This window comes from Talpa occidentalis, unplaced genomic scaffold (assembly GCF_014898055.3).
Source record: "Talpa occidentalis isolate TD23 unplaced genomic scaffold, MPIMG_talOcc4v2.1 talOcc4.6, whole genome shotgun sequence".
NCBI classification, from domain to species: domain Eukaryota; kingdom Metazoa; phylum Chordata; class Mammalia; order Eulipotyphla; family Talpidae; genus Talpa; species Talpa occidentalis.
Window position 1 is genome coordinate 120,952,841 of NW_023604972.1, and position 18,307 is coordinate 120,971,147.

General features: G+C 35.4%; 1 protein-coding gene across 2 annotated transcripts in view; it reads right to left on the reverse strand.

The window, feature by feature from the left end:
* WDR70 (WD repeat domain 70) overlaps nucleotides 1-18,307 on the reverse strand; it is a 194,527-nt gene that overhangs the window by 116,467 nt on the left and 59,753 nt on the right. For both annotated transcript variants that reach the window (XM_037530393.2, XM_054688324.1), the window contains one exon: nucleotides 11,720-11,796. In XM_037530393.2, coding sequence (XP_037386290.1) covers nucleotides 11,720-11,796 — 77 coding nt within the window. The remainder of the gene's footprint in view (nucleotides 1-11,719; nucleotides 11,797-18,307) is intronic.

Sequence of the window (18,307 nt, forward strand, 5' to 3'; positions counted from 1 at the left end):
TCATAAGGCAGTAAACACAAAAGAGTCTGGATTTAAACCTGGATGTTCTGGCTCCAGTGTCAATGCGGAGAACTACTATATTTTATTGCCTTAGAACTGGAAGAAATATGGATTGTTTTCAAAGTCTGTAGAAAAGACACAATGCTGAACTTGTAACCATGACCTATACTCAAAAAGGGGTTAGGGGAGTGATTTATACATAGTAGGAAAGAAAATTTTAAGAAGAACCAACACACATACAACATCTCTTCTACCCCTAAATGAAATGAAAATTTCAGGAACAGTATTACCTTCAACACACTCTTGATAACTTCTATTACCATTTTATTTTGTAAAACATGCTGGTCATACCCAAAACAGGTCTTTGAATGCAGTTTGAAAAACACTGCCATATTCCAGAATCAACTTTACTATGCCTACATCTGCGCTTAAGGAAGATGTAGTAAACAATATATAGAATATGATTAAGCCACAAAATAAATAAAGCTCTTTGCCTATAATACACATAAAGAAAGGGCTAATTTCTCCACCCACCCCCCCTTCGCTAACTCTTGAAATTTACTGCTGATTTAAAGCAACTTTAGTAAAAGCAGAAGCTGGGTTGTTTTGACATGGGAAAGGATCCAGAAATTGATATTATGACTTGCTGAAGACTCAAGCACCATTTTATCTAGAGAACTTTCTCCTTCCTAGGTGAGTCTGAGCCAACTTCCAGGCTGAAAAGCACCTGTAGGAAAACTACTCTTGCAATGTGAGTTTCATGTCCTATGGTAAACAGGCTTCATATTCCTTTGAAAAAACAATTCGGAATGAGCCACAGTCATCCCCTTGCTATACACTGCAAAATGTAGTTATGGGTGCCAAATGATCCCAGGAGACCGGAAACCACTCCGGAGAGTAAATGGACCATGTCGTGTTCATTTCTGTGCATTTCAGCTCAAAGCATGGTACCAAATGTAGGACCTGAACCACAACAATCGATGCAAAATAAACGTCTGCTGAGCTTAAACCAAAGAAAAGTTTTCAGCTCTGAACCGTGGAGAAAAGTTCCTCCAACTGCAAATCTCTATCATCTGTTTCATTTCCATATAACTCCTTTTTTTGCCTCTTCTTGTCTTGCATATTTTAAATACATTTGGTTGAAGCGGGGGGGGGGGGGGGGGGGGAAGTAGCAGATCAAATGAAAGTAAATGTATACTGTGCACCAACATGTGCTAAGTGCTATACCTTCTATATATCACCACATTTAAAGTGCAACAAATCTAAAAAGTTGTACAAATATTTATCTTATAAATTCCCTAGGTGAAATGAAAAAACAGTCTTGAAAAAAAGACATAGCAATTTCTCTGCCAGTGCATATGTACTAACCACAGCACACTGTATTAATTGAAAAAGTCCAATGTCAGTGGCTGAAAATGCTGAGTTACGTATTTTATAGAAATCAGGTATATATAAAACTTTCAATTGCATGCTACCTGTAGAATCAGTCTGCTGTGACAAAGAAATTTTTTAGGGCTGGTAATGAATGTCAGTTTAACAAGATGTATTGATATTACTAAAATGCCCACAAAACTCAAACAGCATTCTTTATGTATGTCCTATCGATGGATGTTCACCATGAAAAATACTCCAAACAAAACTCAAATATTTTATGAATTCAATTAAGAATATTACTAATTAACTCAATTAAGAAAACTTTTATTTAAAAATATTAAAATTGAACTGCAGGCTCAATTTCCCAAGACAGAAAAATGGCATTGTTGTACATTTTGCTAACCTGTTTAAAGTGACAGTGGAATCTGTTAATTATGTTGTTTGGGTTACATTACATGAAGGAAAACCATTATACAACTTTGTAATGATAGCTCTTTCAAACAATTGTGGATATTCTTTGATACTATACCAAAATTCAAAAAGTGGTAGTTTCTTAAAATTAGTTGCAATGTGGTATCTGAAACCCTTTCAATATACTTTAACACTAAAATCTATAGTTTGAATGGATCCTTTAGCTATAACATCATGGACTAGTTATTTGAAATATATTCCTCACTGGGTTATACAAATCTTCAAAATATTTAAAATTTTTATTATACAACTGCAAAAAAAAAAAAAAAAAGCACGAAATTAATATGATCACCAATCTCTTTGGAAAAAAAGCCCCCAAGGTACTGGAAAGATGCAGGCTCAAAAGAGCATATACAAATTTCAAAAATTCTCAATTTTGCTTGAAGAAAGATGAAATTTTTGGACAGAAATAATGCCAAGTATTTTTCTTACAATGATAGTTCATTCATGTTATTGATAAGATGAATGCCAAATACCCAGTATAAGTAACCATTAATTTGCCTGCTAATAGTCTTACAATAAAAACATTTCATGAAAAAAAGCAGTTAGCTCACAACTCAATCACACAGGTGCTTTTTTGTTCAATTACCACACTGAGATGTGTGGCAGACCTGCTTTATGTCCCCTTCTGATTTTGTTACCTATTACCGAATAGTAAAGATGTACTCAAGTGTTCAGAGTTAATAAAATTAATAATTTTTATTTTTTCACCAAGGACATTTTTAAGTAAAACTGACTTTTAAAAAAATTATAAATGTATCACAGTTAATATAATCATTACTATTAATAATGAAGAATTAATGAGTTAGGCCAAAATGCAAGGAGTTATAGTGACCATTGCCTTTATATCACTGGTACAAATGGCAACACAGGAGAAAAAGTCAAATTATGAGTTGGTATTATTTTGAAAATAATTTTGCCCTTCTAAACCGGCTAAAAGGCTCTCAGGGTCATTCAGATGTCTATGGGTCACACCTGAAAAGTTGATCTTCAACAGCAATGGAGTGAACCAACTTTTCACTCCTCATTATCTTCCACTCAATGTCTTCACATTAGAGAATCTGCTACATATATTCGATGTTATACAATAGGCAGCCCACAGTGTACAGGAAATATATTCTAACTGATGACGCTAGTTCCCCATATCTAAGAGAAATAAGTAGAAAATTTTTCATCTGTGGGTTGAAGAGCTTGCTCTGCCATTGGCTAATGATCTAGGTGACTTTGGGTAGGTCAATTTTCTCAGCATCAATTTTCCTATTGTAAAACTAGGTAACAGCTGAGTAGCTCAATGATTTTCATCTTGGGAGAGTGGGGGGAAGGGGTTAGGTAGCATATGAATGGGGCTGAGACTTACTAATGATGAGAAGTGTAAGCAACTGGAATGTGTTTCATATGTGCAAACTCTAAAAGCAGAACAAAGGAGCCACTGACCTAAGTCTATGAAAGCCATTATTATAATTCTTAGAATACAGTTACAAATGGTTCCCACTTCACCCATCCAACGTATTCTCTCTTGAGATGTTAGAGTAATTTGTTAACGTAAATCTAACTGTGTTACTTCCTGCTAAAAATCATTTAACTCCTTGTACACTTTATGCATTTACAGTTATTTACTTAACAATTCATAAGTATCCAAATGTCTATCCGCTTACTACATTATAAATTCCACAAGAGCAAAAACCACTTCATTTATCCAGTGTTTAACCGAGGCCAGCCACATAGTAAGTTGTTAGTAAACAGTTGCGAGTTGACAGGTTAAAGGGTTTTACAAGAATAGAATGGAATTAAAGAAAGCAAAAACTTGTGTGTTTGCAAAGGACATTTTGTTCTGAGAAAAAAATTAATTATGTAATGGGCTATCAGAAAGAATTATAACCTTCAGCCTATTGGGGTTATGTAAGCAAAACTGTCTAGGTAAGATAAAGAATGTTAATGACAACAAAGTTGTTAACAACCTTTGGTTCTTCTATGCAGATATAGTTTTGTAACCAAATTTTTGTTGGAAAGAATGACACCAGTGAGTCTAATGTTCTCCATGAAGACACAGCTGTTGACTTGATGTTGCAAGATTTCAGTGACCTGATGAAGTGCTGTTAAACAAGTCTGTGCTAGGTGTTATTGGCTGATAGGTTGGTACAGCTTTTCAAAAATAACATTTGTTTTATTCTAATTAATAGAACACAGTGTATTAAGAAAACATGTATCAAAGGGAAGTCTGTAATTAATAATTTATGAGATCTATTTTATAGGCTACATGATTTTATTACTATTACAGCAACAGCAAAGTGTTATCAAGCAAAAGTAAACAATTTTTAATTTGAGTCCTTTTTAAATAGTAATAAAAGCTAACATTTTTAGCAAGACAAATTTTAGAAGTAGTATTATAAAAAAGAATAGTTTATAAGACAGAAATAGTTTTCCAAAATTATGTAAACTCACAAGCATTAGAAAGGGACAATAGAGGGCCTCCCCTGGTGGCACAGCCATTGAGCTCTGGGCTGAGGGTCCCATATGGCATGACAGGCCTCCCCTGCCACGCCCGCTGCTCCCCTCAGCAGTGCATTTCTTCAGTCTGCCTGTTCTGTTCCCAGCTCTGGCTCTGGGAAATTCTCTCACTCTCCAGTGCTTCTCACTGTGCCCAGTGCTTATATAAATAAATAAATCTTTTTAAAAAAAGAAAAGAAAAAGAAAGGGACAATAGAAAAGGGCAACCCACTGCTCACGCTTCCTTGCTAAGTATCTGTGAACCTGTCACCCCAACTTCACCAACCCTGCAATATGAAGCTGAAAAGATGAGGGGACTGTTTTTTCAAAGTTGGAAATAGATTAAAAGGCTAACATGGCATAATAGGAAAGAAAGGAATCATGAATAATATACATATAAATTTGCCATTTAGTCACAGAAACTTAGGGAAGAAATGGAAAGAGTAATTTAAAACAGGAAAAAAAATTTATAGTAGTTAAGTCTTTTGGAAAAAAGCATCAAAACAAAGAAACATTTTAATTATGAGTTTCAGAAACTGCAAAGCCTATGATATGGAAAGACCTTGTATTCCCAGCAACTAAGTTCAATCCCATCAATTTTCACAGCAACAATGTTCTTCATGCGCAACTATTCTATAAATGGCCGACAGGGCCACCACCACCACCACCACAGCACAAGAGCACTGCTGTATTAGTCCTACACACAGATTCATTTCATGGTTGTACCCACAATGAAGAAATCTCCAGAGGAAATTCAAACTCTCATCCATCTTATTCTCAGTTAACTCTGGGATGTCAGTAAGAGGTATACCCAACATTTAAGAACATCTGTCTACTTCTTATAAAAATAAATACAAATGAATAAATATTTTTGAAATGGAATCAATGAAATGAAGATGTGTTGATGATATTGATGTTTTTATACGGATTTCAGGACTGACAAAATGCTAAGTAGTATCCTCTCTATTCTATAATCCCCACATAGGAGTTATTGTTCAGTATTAATGCTCCCATGTCAAAATAAGTTATTGCTTAACAATTCTGGGGAAAAAGTATACTATATGTAAAAGAATACAAACCTGAACTTTATCAAACTTTCCTCCAAATTGTTTAATGTAAATATCTTATCCTTATTACCTAGACAATATAGTACCAATGAGGAAATTTTGTATAAAAATTATATAAAACTTACATCAGTGTGACAATAAAATTTTTTATATTTGTAGTAATGAAGTGAAGTTTTATATTGTAAAGATATGATAATAAACATATATAAGTAAGTTGAAAGTACTAGGAAAATTATAACTAAAAAAAAAAAAAAACCTCAAAAGCAAAACCGGAGCTTGAAAATTGTAATGTATATAAAATTGAAATAATTATAAATAATTCTTGCCCATGCAGTAAATTCAACTCCCTCAGCAATATTTTGTCAGAATACTTTGAGTTATAGAATACAATTGGCAGTGATAATTCTGTATTAGGTATATAAATATCACTAGTATGTTTCAATTCATCCCTAAAGTTAAGCATGAAAATCCAATTCCTCTGCCCCTAGTGCTTTGACTACTTCAGACGAGCAACAAACTATATTAAATCATGACAAAACCAAAATACAATGAATAAATCTTTGCATTGTTTTTGATATGCTGTTTTTAAATTTCTTAAAAACAGGATCTCATTTTATGATGTCACCAATCACTAAGGGAAAGCTAACTCTAAAGTTTCAAATCTGCATGGCTCTCTATAACTTCACTTTCCAAATAAAATGATACATTTCCAGGATTTTGAGTTTCACAGTATTGTGTTTCATGATAGAAACTAAGAACACTGACTTTTCCACTTAAAAGTGACTACAAAAACGAAAATCCAACCTCAGTCTTCTGTGGAACAGATTAATGCATATAAAAATTAACGCACACAAATTCTTTCCATATTTAATCAAACATAATGATTCAGACAGTAACTTTGACTCTATGGTTGAATTAAAGGCAGAGACTTAAAATTGTGATGATCATACATTAATCTGAAGGGTGAACTATAACCATAAACCTTAACTGTCAGTTCTAAAACTGACCTTTTAAAGAATTTGTCCTGGTAGCTCAGCAATGGGTTACTACTTTAAATTCTTACAGACTTTTTACCTACAATGTATTTCTCAATATAATAGAAATAATATGGAGCTGAGTTAAAACAAACCTTTTTGAGAATATGGCTCTTTTGTGAACCAAAAGATCTATATCTTACATTTAAGCCTACAGAAAAAGTGTGTCAGTAGAAATGATATAAATCAAACACTGAAATGTGTACATTTCAATTACAGTAGTAGGTTGAGAAGAAATTTTCATTAGTCTCAAAACTCATGAAGAAAAGGGTGCTTTAAAATGTATATGAGATGGGCCTCAGTGGTGGCGCAGAGGTTAAAGATTCAGTGTTATCAAGCTATTACCAACCACTTAGGCCTGTAAGTTTGATCCCCAGCCAGAGCACTAACCCACATGGCACAGCAGACCTCTCCTGTCTAGCTCGCTGTTCCCCTCAGCAGTGCATTTCAGTCAATCTACCTGTTCTGCTCCCCACTCTGTCTCTGGTGAATCCTCTCTCACCCTACACCCTTCACCTCTGGCCTACATCCCAGTTCTTGTATGCATAAATAAATAAAATACATCTTTTTAAAAAATAAATAAAATGTATATGAGTAAATTTGGTCTTTTATCATAAGCATACTTCACCATAGCCACAAGTTTAGATGGGAAAATTTTCAAGATTTAGGCTCTATTGCTATATTCAAATCAATTTTGAAGAAATTATGTTTAATATAAAATTTCTATTAGCAAATACTTCAAAAATATATAAAAATATTTTAATTACCCACACAAAAATAAAATTAAGACTTAATTTTTTTTAAATTCTGGTAGTTGTTGAAACAGTTTTTAAAAGCTTCCTGGTGGCTTTAAAATGAAAATCTATGAAATTACATTAAAAAGGCATTAAAGATTTAAATAAAAGCAATAGCAGATATTGCAGAACCATGTTTTAAATAGTATATTTTCTGTTTCTGAGAGGGCATGTTCAAAGAACAATCATCAGGAATGTAAACATCACCTTAGTTATTGGCAGCATGGACAGTATAAAACCTCAGAACAAGAAAGAAAAAGTCTTCTAGCAGCCAAAGAAGATGGCAAAAATTATTATTTCAAAATGAAAGAAACTTAAGCTCTACATAAATTGCTTATTCCATTTCCCTCCAAATTCTAAAAAGCCTGAACTGCCCTACCCCAGCCCCAGTCTACAGCTTATTAGAAGCAAAAAACCTGAGAGAAACTGAGGCACTTGTAAGATAGTCACACCAACAAGCAACAAGAACTAACAACAGAAAAGGAAAACAGAAAAATAAAAATAGCAGTCAAGAATTCAAAAAGCTATAAATAGGCCTACAAATGCCAAGATTTGATGAGGTATATCATATAACAATGTGATGATTTATTGATGAAGATGTTAAATTATACTCAAAACACTTATGAACAATATAGGAAACTAATATATTTTTGTTAGTTAAAATAGGAAAAAAAATTTGAGATTTAAAAAAAAGTTTACTTTTCTGGGTTCCATTAATGTAAATCACTGTTCCTTTGAGAATTTTACAATTATATGTATGTATGTTATTTATTACTAAAAAAACAAGTACAATCTGCCCAGCAGCCTTCCAACAAAAGCCTGAGAGACCCAACATGTCCCACACATGCTCTCAAGTAGGAGATGCTCATTAAGATGGGCGACAAACGCTAAGAAAAACTCAAGACTGAAATGTCTACAGAACAGCCATTAATTCAAATTAATCCAAGGCTGGCCCTATGTGTGGATATGAACTCTGAACAACACATACACATTTAGTCCAGATTACAATCTTGTGAGTCAAGTATGAGCCCACTTTCTAGAAATCTGAGTCTCAGTGATAAATCACTAGCTGAAAGTCATGACTAGTGGTAGGGTAACCCAAGTCCCACAGGGTGTAGAAAGTGCATGCATTTTCTATTATGTTTTGCCAAAAATTTTAATTGATATAATTTATCTTTATAAGCTACAACTTAATTAAAAAATATTTATACTTATACCTTCATTTCCCAAAGTGTATTCCTGGGAACACTATGCTCAGAGTGTAACAGGCATCACCAGCTATAGAAGAGAGAGGGAATTGTATCACTATGTCTGGAAAAAGCTGGTTTCATCTGTTAATGTATTTCTAAAGATGGTCAAAACACTTATTCCTTGGTAGTGTGACTCTCCAAATGGAAGAATAAGGAATCTTTTCTCCATGGGCATTCTATAGGTACTAGCATTCCAAGGAACACAAGAAATCCTGGTATGTATTGCTCAATGCAGATGATCCCCAGCCACTAGAGTCTTACATTTTAAGTCAGCACTGATATGGAGAAACTTAAAATACACTGAAAAAATATCCAAGGAAAAACTTAATTGAGGAGAGTGCAACTAACTATAATCAGCATGACCCTGTTTACTCTATCTCATATTCAAGTTTTATCATAAGAAAAAGGTTGGGGGAACAACATACAAACAAACCATTATGAAGAAGATTCTCCCAATTATTTTTTTTGAAAAGCTATAAAAATATTAAAAGAGTAGTCTAATAAATACTCATATATTCTTCCAAATGGACACCAAACCATAACATCTGCAGCCTCAATTTTTCATACACACATACAGAGCGAGCGAGCGAGCGAGAGAGAAAGAGAGGGAGAGAGAGGGAGAGAGAAAGAGAGGGAGAGACAGACCACATACATACTTGATTTTTGCTATACTAGTTACAGTTGCATATGCTCATCAGCTGGTATCTTCTAAGAACAAAGACATTCTTCTAAATAACCCTGATACTATATAACATGATTCAATGATACCATCTATAGTTAACAACTGAAGCAGAACAAAATATTCCCCAATTTTAATTGCATAAAACAACAGTCATAAATTACTATTATTGCTTATGAGACACCAGGCAGCAGTCAGTTGGGTGTTCTCTCCTAGTTGGGTTAACTCATGTGTCTGTCAGTTGTGCTGATCTATGTTGAGTTTGGATCTAAGCTAAGTTTGAGAGCTGGATGACTTTACGCTGATTTAGGAGGGCCTCAGCTGGGCCAACCGAACTCTTCTTCACCAGATCTCTTAAGTCTTCAGCAGGGAAGCCAAAGTTCGTGATGCCATGGTTCCAAGAAAGTAGAAGCTCACAAGAATTATTAAGAAGCCTATACTCTTCAGGCACACCATCATTTTTGCCACCCTCTGTTGACCAGCCCTGATTAATGAGGCCGACTCTTATGGGAGTAACTGCAAAGTCACATTGTAAAGGGCATGGATACAAAGAAAGATGAAGAAATGTGGCCATTTTTGTGATCTGTCATATCACCCATATTCAAATTCTGTAATTGTTTCCTTTACCACTTTCCTACTTTTTTGTAAAATGAATTTATACCAATAAATATATTTCAAACTCCTCTTTGAGATTTCTGATTCCTCAGGAAAGCAGTACCAACACTTCTTTTCTTTGACCCCTGTACCTACCCACATGTTGCTGGTATGTATTTTTTTAACATTGCATGTGCAGCCCAGAATAAAAATTGGTCTCACTTTGGAGGGTGGGGGTAGTAAAACAAGTCTCTGGCTCTTAATTCTACCAATGATTCCAAAAATCTATCCTCAAAGACTCATTCAGTACTTAGAAGTCTTATTTTACAAATGTTTACATACAAATGGGTTTGTGAAATATATGAGTTTCTCTGCTTTTACGCTAGTTCAGATCCTCTTTCTCTGTGTCTACCTTTTTTTTTTAATTACCCTGGGCACTGCCACTGCCCACCTTTTCTGTTATATTTTCTCTCTTCCCTGATTCTGAAAGGAGACATTATTTTGTGAGGGTTTGTCATCTCTCCAGTATTTGTTATCCTCCTAATCCTGTCATTATTTTTCTGTGATTGGTTGCTATGTGAAATGTTTCTCTATATATAGGACAGGTTTTGCCTAAAGGCCCTCACTAAACTATTTTCTGAATCACAGACTATTTCTTAATTCAGGATGAATTTCATAGTATCAGATCTAAAATTTCAGATGACGCCTGATAGAGGTTAGTTGCTCCTAACAAGCCATGAAGTTTTCCAGTATGAAGCAACCAATATGTCATGGTTATTAACTTTTTTCCTGAAACCTATTTAGAAGATTTTACTGGGTCACATAATAAAACATTCAACTGACAATCACAATAAAGTATAATGAAAGCATTACCAATTAAGATGGAGTGTGTCTGTTAACAATGGACCTCTAATGGCAATGAAAGTCTAAGGATCCTCATGAGTCAAATAATGTGATAGTATCACCACTGGGTGCCCTTCTGGAGACTTCAAAGCAGAGAATTTGCCCTTCCAATAAGGAATATATTGCAAAGTGCTCCTGATGAGGTGAGTTTTCATGTCTTGGAAAAGGGATTTGTATCCTATGAATACATCTGTATGTCAACCACCATAACCTATGTAAAAATCACTGACAAAGTACTTAACATGGTTGGGTCACAGCCAGGCTCAACTACTTAGAATCCTATGTACTTGGGAAAGGCATAGCCACTTTCTTCATTTGACATATGTAATACCATCACTACCTACCCTAATTCCAGAAAACATGAAATATTCAAGAATGTGAACAGCAATTTTGAAAGATAATGAGGCAAATTATAAATATCAGAAAGCAAAAAATATAAAAGACAAAATAATCTAGGTAGGAAAAAGTCCTGAAATATACAGCAATAGAGAAAAATATAGCAGTTTCACCTAAATAATACCATCTATATTTTTAATTTGCTAATATTTTTAATCCTAATTTTCTCACATTCTTCAGAACTTTCCTTATACTAGAAATGAATCACTCAATATAACAGACTAGGAAAAAATTGCTCTAATATTCTTGAATCCAAGCCAACAAAAATAACATAAAAGAATCTTAATACCACTTAAGCAATTTTTTTCAGTTATTACTTCCAAAGACAATTATTTAAACAATAAATTTATAGTTGTTATTAGTCTCAGATAGAAATCAGCATTAACTATGAAAAGCAACAAATTATAAATCACAACTTCAAAACCATCTGAGTTCCCATAATAGCATCAATCTGATCCAATGTTCCTGATAAACTCTATTGGAGTTTATCTCTCATTTTCATAGTTTCCACATTTGTTTAATCAAAACTTATACTATCAGTTAAAATCAAAGTAACAAGAATATATAAACATCAGGATTCCTAATACACTATTTCTCACTTTACTAGAAAGACTGCTACAAAATGAAAATATTAAAAGTGTGAATGTATTAGATTACTAACAATACTCACGCATCATTTGAACAAGTCATAAATTCTCCCTTGATTTTGGGATGCCATGACCCAGTATGTAGCATCGCTGTGTGACCCTTACAAAAACATAAAAACAAAGGAAAAGAGATGTTCAAAAAGGTAAAAAATAAACTGACCAGAAACTAAACATTATACTTAAAAGTAAAAAATTTTAGTTCTCTAAAATTTGTTTAATTACAAACTATTATCTTATCCCAATGGTATTTCATAATATGCTATGTTTATTTCATTTTGTTTATTTTCATGTTGTGCAACGGCCCCATACCCAGGAATTAGCACTATACTTGCATACAATAGATGCTTAATAAGAATAAAAATAGGGCCTCCCCTGGTGGTGCAGGCGGTTGAGCGCACTGCACCGTTGTGAAGCTGTTGGCAGCCTCTGCAATGCAAGTTCAATCCTGGCTGGCCAGCGAGGGTCCCACATGGCGTGGCAGACCTCTCCTGTCTCGCCTGCTGCTCCCCTCAGCAATGTATTTTGTCAGTCTGCCTGTTCTGTTCCCCTCTCTGTCTCTGGTGAATCCTCTCACCCTCCCGTGCATCTGGCCTGTACCCCGGTTCTTGTATAAATAAATAAATGAATCTTTAAAAAAAAGAATAAAAATAGAGGGGAAATGACATCCTAATTTTAGGAGAAAAGTAAATGGTAAAACGATCATAAAAAGGCTATTCCTTAAAGACATTTTTTTCTCAGTGGAAAACAAGAACAGAAAGAATTTACAAGTAATGAAGGTAAAAACAAGGTAGGAGGAAAACTCCACACTTTCTAAAAATGTGTCAACAATCTTGACTCCACACTACGACTGTATGTATATGAGAAAAGGAAAAAACATCTTAAAATGATCAGGAAAATCAGCCCTACTAAATATAAAATATAATATAAAAACACTATAATTAAAAAAATGTGATGTTGCTATAAGAACAGACATACACACAAATCAGCCACAGAGAACATATCAAATATAAACACACACACACACATAATTTTTCACCCTAGGTAACAAAGTCAACCAGAATGGTTGCATGTAATAACTCAGGTTCAGGTAGGGCAGAAAAGTCTATTACTTTTTAATATAATAATGGCAGGGTCTCTTATTCTGAAAGAGTCCCAAGTAAAGCTACCTGAAAAAGAACAAAATGTGCATATTTAAATGACTTAGAAGGGAAATAACTGTAACTCTCTGGAACGAATGAATTGGAACTGAAGTACCCCCACATGGGACTGGAGACCATCTCCAGTCCAAGTTGCCCAGAGTGCCTCAAATAATGTCTGGCTAAATCCTTTCACTCTGTCCATGTTTGCAGGACACAAATGGGGACCAAGAGGTAGAACCTCTTCCTGCAACAAGGAAGGACTGAAGTAATGTCTGGAAGAACTAGATAGGGAAGTTTGAAATTCCACTTCCTCTCCTGAGTTCAAGACTTGCATATCCAACTATATTCTTGACATTCCCATTTGCATGCCATGAACTTTCAAACATAATAGGCCCAATAGGAAAATCTTGATTCTTACTGTACCCTTCATTTGAAATAACTTCTTTCCCAGCTGCTAAAGCTACAAACTTGGAAATCATCCTTAAATATATACTACCCTTTAATTCCACTAACTAATAACTATCTGAAACCATCCTTAAATACCAATAACCATAACCTCTAAACTGTTTATGTGCTGATTCAATCTATTGGCAAGTCCTGTAAATTCAATCCAATACACATCTCAAATCCATCTACCTGTCTCCTTTTCCACCAATACTGCTCCTGCATGAGCAGACATTATCTCATGTCTCCACAGCAGTTATTAGGCACTAGAATGTGTTTATTACTGGTCTCTACTTTCCCTCTTCACATAACAATCGATATAGTCTTTTAAAAATAAATTTCTAAAAGTGCCACTCTTCTGCTTATTATCTTCTACTGGCTTCTAGCCTCTTTACATAGTCTACAACAACTTAAATTTTTAGGCTCCTGCTTTCTTCACATCTTATTTTGTGCTCAGTTTTGTCCAATAGGCACTAGTCCACTGATCTTTTATTTTCTCCAGTTCACCCAGCTCTTTCCCTACACTAGGGCCTTCACACATCCTTTTCTATCTGCTGGAAAGTTCCTTATTTCCACTTTCCCATGAGTGGCTTCTTCTCATTTTTCAAATCTCAGTTCACATGCCACTAGCTCAGTTCACATGCTACTGGCTTTGTAAAGAATAATTATGGCCCATTTCATTGTTTTCTACCAGAGTACTGCCCATTTCCTTCATAAAAGTCACCATAATTTTAATTCTTTATTAGTATGCTATTTGATTTTTGAAATTGTGGTAATGATATATATATACAAAAACAAGGAGGGGAGATACCTAAATTTAAATATAAACAAAGACATATGAATCGAATTGTATTTCAAATAAACAACAAATACTTTGAAAGGATAAACAGAGGGTAATAACCCAGTAGTTCTATATCCTGAAGTAGGTTTAATAGTGGCCCCAAAAAAGATTGTCCATGTTCTACTTGCTGGAACCTGTGATTAGGACCTTATTGGAACAAAGAGCAGATATAATTAAGAAACTGGGGATGAGATCAGTGTGAGTTAACTCAGGCAGGTCCTAAATCTAATGGCTAGTACCTTTATGTGAGACAGAAAATGGGAGAACACAAGATGGAGAAGGCTCTGAAAATGGAGGCAGAGACAGAAGTTAGGCAGCAACAAACCAAGGAATAACCTGAACCCACCCAAAACTGGAAAAAGCAAAGAATGATCCCTCTCGAGCCATTAGAGAGAGCATGGTCATGCCCACACCTTGATCTAGGACTTCTGGTCTCCATAATTGCAAAAGAATAAATTTCTGTTGTTTTAAGCTAAGTGTGTGTTAATTTATTACAGTAGTCCTAGGAAATTAATACACTGAACTTAATACTGCCATTCTAAAGACCAAAAATAATGGTAAATAAATACTGAATGCTAGTTAATACATTTGTTTCTTTTTTGCAGTGGTATGCATTAACAATTCTGAAACCGTTTTCAATATAATGAAGAATTAAGCAAATGAGAAAATATATTGGGGAAAATGGGAGTCAGGTTTCCCACAGTTGGAGAAGGGAGTTATAAAAGTGAGCAGAGGGAAAACTGGAATGAATTCTGTGGTGTTTGAAATTAGGGACAGAAATCTGAAGTCATGATTTGTAATAGGTAGATATAAAATGTGCCATGCTCCCTCTACATATGTAAGTGTGCAAATGATGCTCTAGCTTCATATGCTAAGATTATTTAGAAGCATTGACACCCCAAAGCAAAGCCTGCACAAAGACTCTAGTTTTGAAATATCATTCTCCACTAAAATGAACCAGGGCTCCTTGAAGAAATTACTGATTTTAAAGTTGGGGTAGGAAAAAATAAAAGATGAACATGAAACATTCTGTTGTACTGAAAAAGAAGGAGCTAGTGCAAAACCATGGGATTATATTAAAATGATGGAAGTGCAAGTTGAAGGGGCTTCCACCACCCAAATTCGAGACAATTAGGGTATCAGAATAAATAATGAGAGTACTGGATTGTAAACCATTGGCTAAAATAAGAATTCTAAAGTGGATACTTATAAATAGAAAGTTGATCCATATTGTAGAATGCTAATAAATAAATATAAAGTAAATGATGGAGTCAGCAAAATCAAGTTATGGAATCCTAAGTGCCAAGGACAGAGAAATGAATCTGGAAAATGTGGTATATAGACACAATGGGATAATACTCAGAGATAGATAGATAGATAGAGAGAGAGACAGACAGACAGATGGACAGACAGACAGATAGGTGAATGCTTGCCATCTGCAGCAACATGGATGGACCTAGACAGGATAATGCTAAGCAAGATAAGTCAGAAGAAAAATGACAAATACTGAACAGTTTCACTTATATGTGGAATATAGAGAAACAAAACAAAGTGTCATACAAAACTAAAGTAGTAACAAACCCTTGATGTCTGACTGCAAAACAGCAAACAGAAGGGAAGGGCAGGAGGGTAAAAGGGAGGGAGGGAGGAGGCCCAGTGGAGCATGGTGGAAGATATGGGGCATGGTGTGAAAACATGCATTCCTAATGGCTTGAACCCCTAGTAGTCCTAGTGGCATAACCCCTAAAACAAATACAATGAGGCAAACCAACTTTACCTTAGTAAATATAATAGGTAAGGAGGGTTGTGAAAACTAAATGAATAAATAAAAAAACATACTGTCTTTAAAAAAAAACAACAGGGCCTCCCCGGTGGCGCAGCGGTTGAGCGCTGGGTTGCGAAGCTGCCCGCGGCCTCTGCGGCGCCGGTTCAATCCCCGGCTGCTCCCCGACCACCAGAGGAGGGTCCCACATGGAGCGCAGACCTCTCCTGCCGCCCGCTGCTCCCCTCAGCAGTGTACTTCAGTCCTTCTGCCTGCTCTGCTCCCCTCTCTGGCTCTGGTGAATTCTCTCACCCTCCCGCGCTTCTGACTGTACCCAGAACATGTATAAACAAACAAACAAACAAATCAATAAATAAAACATGCCTCTATTTAAAAAATGGAAAAAAAAAAAACAACAGTACAATATGAGGTGGTCATGTGATAATGGAAATATTCAAAATCTTGTCTGTATAACTAGCCACATATTGCTCATGACATTATCATTTTACCATAGATCTCCACTAGAAGGATTTTGTGTTCTCTCCATATTCTTTCTCATAATTTCATACCAATGTGCAACTCTTTCAAAACGATGTTTTAGTTAAAATAAAAAAAAAAAACCAAAAACACAGACACCCACCAACAAAGATATAAAGGGGGCCTCCCCTGGTGGCGCAGCGGTTGAGAGATGGCTGCGAAAGCTGCCTGCAGCCTCTGCAGCGCCGGTTTGATCCCCAGCTGCCGGCAAAGGTCCCACATGGTGCGCAGACCTCTTCTGCCGCCCGCTGCTCCCCTCAGCAGTGTATTTCGTCAGTATGCCTGTTCTGTTCCCCGCTCTATCTCTGATGAATTCTCTCACCCTCCTGCGCTTCTGACTATGCCCAGTGCTTGTATAAATAAATAAATCTTTAAAAAAAGAAAAGCATGGATCTTTAAAAAAAAAAAACAAAGCTATAAAGATGGTAAACATATAAAGACGCTCAACATCATTAGTCATTAGGAAAATGCAAATTAAAACAATGCGATCCTATTACAATAACTAAGTTAAAAAAAACTGACAATACTAACTGTTAGCAAAAATGGAGAGTAACAAGAACTTAATTCATTGTTGGTGGAGACACAAAATGATACATTCACTCTGGAATATAGTTAGGCATCTTTTTACAAAGAAACATAGTTTGACCATAGGATTCAGGAATAAAAGTCCCAGGTATTAACCTAACTGATCTGAAAACTTATGACACTTACGTACAAATATTTATAGCAGTTTGTATTCATAAAGTTTTCTTGGTAAAATATGGTTTACCATTGAGACAGATGATATACATGAGGGAAGAGAGGAGTCAAGCAGAACTTGAGTTTGGGGGCTGATCAATTGGTAAATGGTGGAGCCATTTACTGAGATAACACCACAAAAGTAGTAGGTCTAGGAAGAACAATCACATTCTCCTTTTTTTGGACATTTGATGTTGAAATGCTTATTTTGCACTCAAGTGAGTTTGTGAAATAAGTTGTTGGTATCACTGGACAGGGAAGAAGACATGGCAAGAAACATAAATTTGTAAGTCATCAGTGTCCATGGATGGTATTTAAAGTCATGTGACCAAATGAGCTCAATCAGGGACTAGGGATAAATACCAAGGGGGGCTCAGTGCTGACCTCTGGATACTCCAACATTTAGGAGGTTGAATCAAAAGGAGGAACAACAAAACAAGAGTAAACAGTAATGGTCAATGAAATAAGAAGAAAACCAGGACAGAAGAATAAATTGGAAGTCAAATAAGGAAGGTATTTCAAGGACATGATCAGTCATGTCAACCGCTGCTGAGAGTTACAATATCATGAGAAGAGACAATTTACTGTCAGATATGACATAATGTCATGAAGGGAAGAATGAGTTAGGTTCTCCTCAATTTAGTGCACCCATTTTACTGAAAGATAATAATTGAATGGCTGATAGATTAAAATCTATAGGAATCTCTTCCTAAACTAGAAATTTTTCAGACTATGTTATCCAAGACAAAAAGAATTCCTAATGCCTAGCAGCAAATAACCATTTGGTCTAATTTCACTTCAGTAAAAATCTGCCTCTGGGTCAGGAAATAGCTTATCATGTGCAATAAAAGGAAGACCCCAATAATCCAAGGTCTTGCTTGGAGGATTTAGATACTAAACTGTCTTGGCTTCCTCAATCTTCACAGTACTCCACACCCCTCATTTTCTTCCACTTAATTCAGTCCCATCTCCTCTGACAGCCCTGCTGGCTCTCTGACTTCAATACATACTCTGCTTACCTCCCAGTCAGTTCCTAGGTTACCATTTTCCTCTCCCACTTTCAGACTCAGGGATTCTATAGATGCTGCTCAGTTCATTTCTCAGAAACACACTTTCAATACTTTGTTCTAACAGCAAACCAACAACTCAA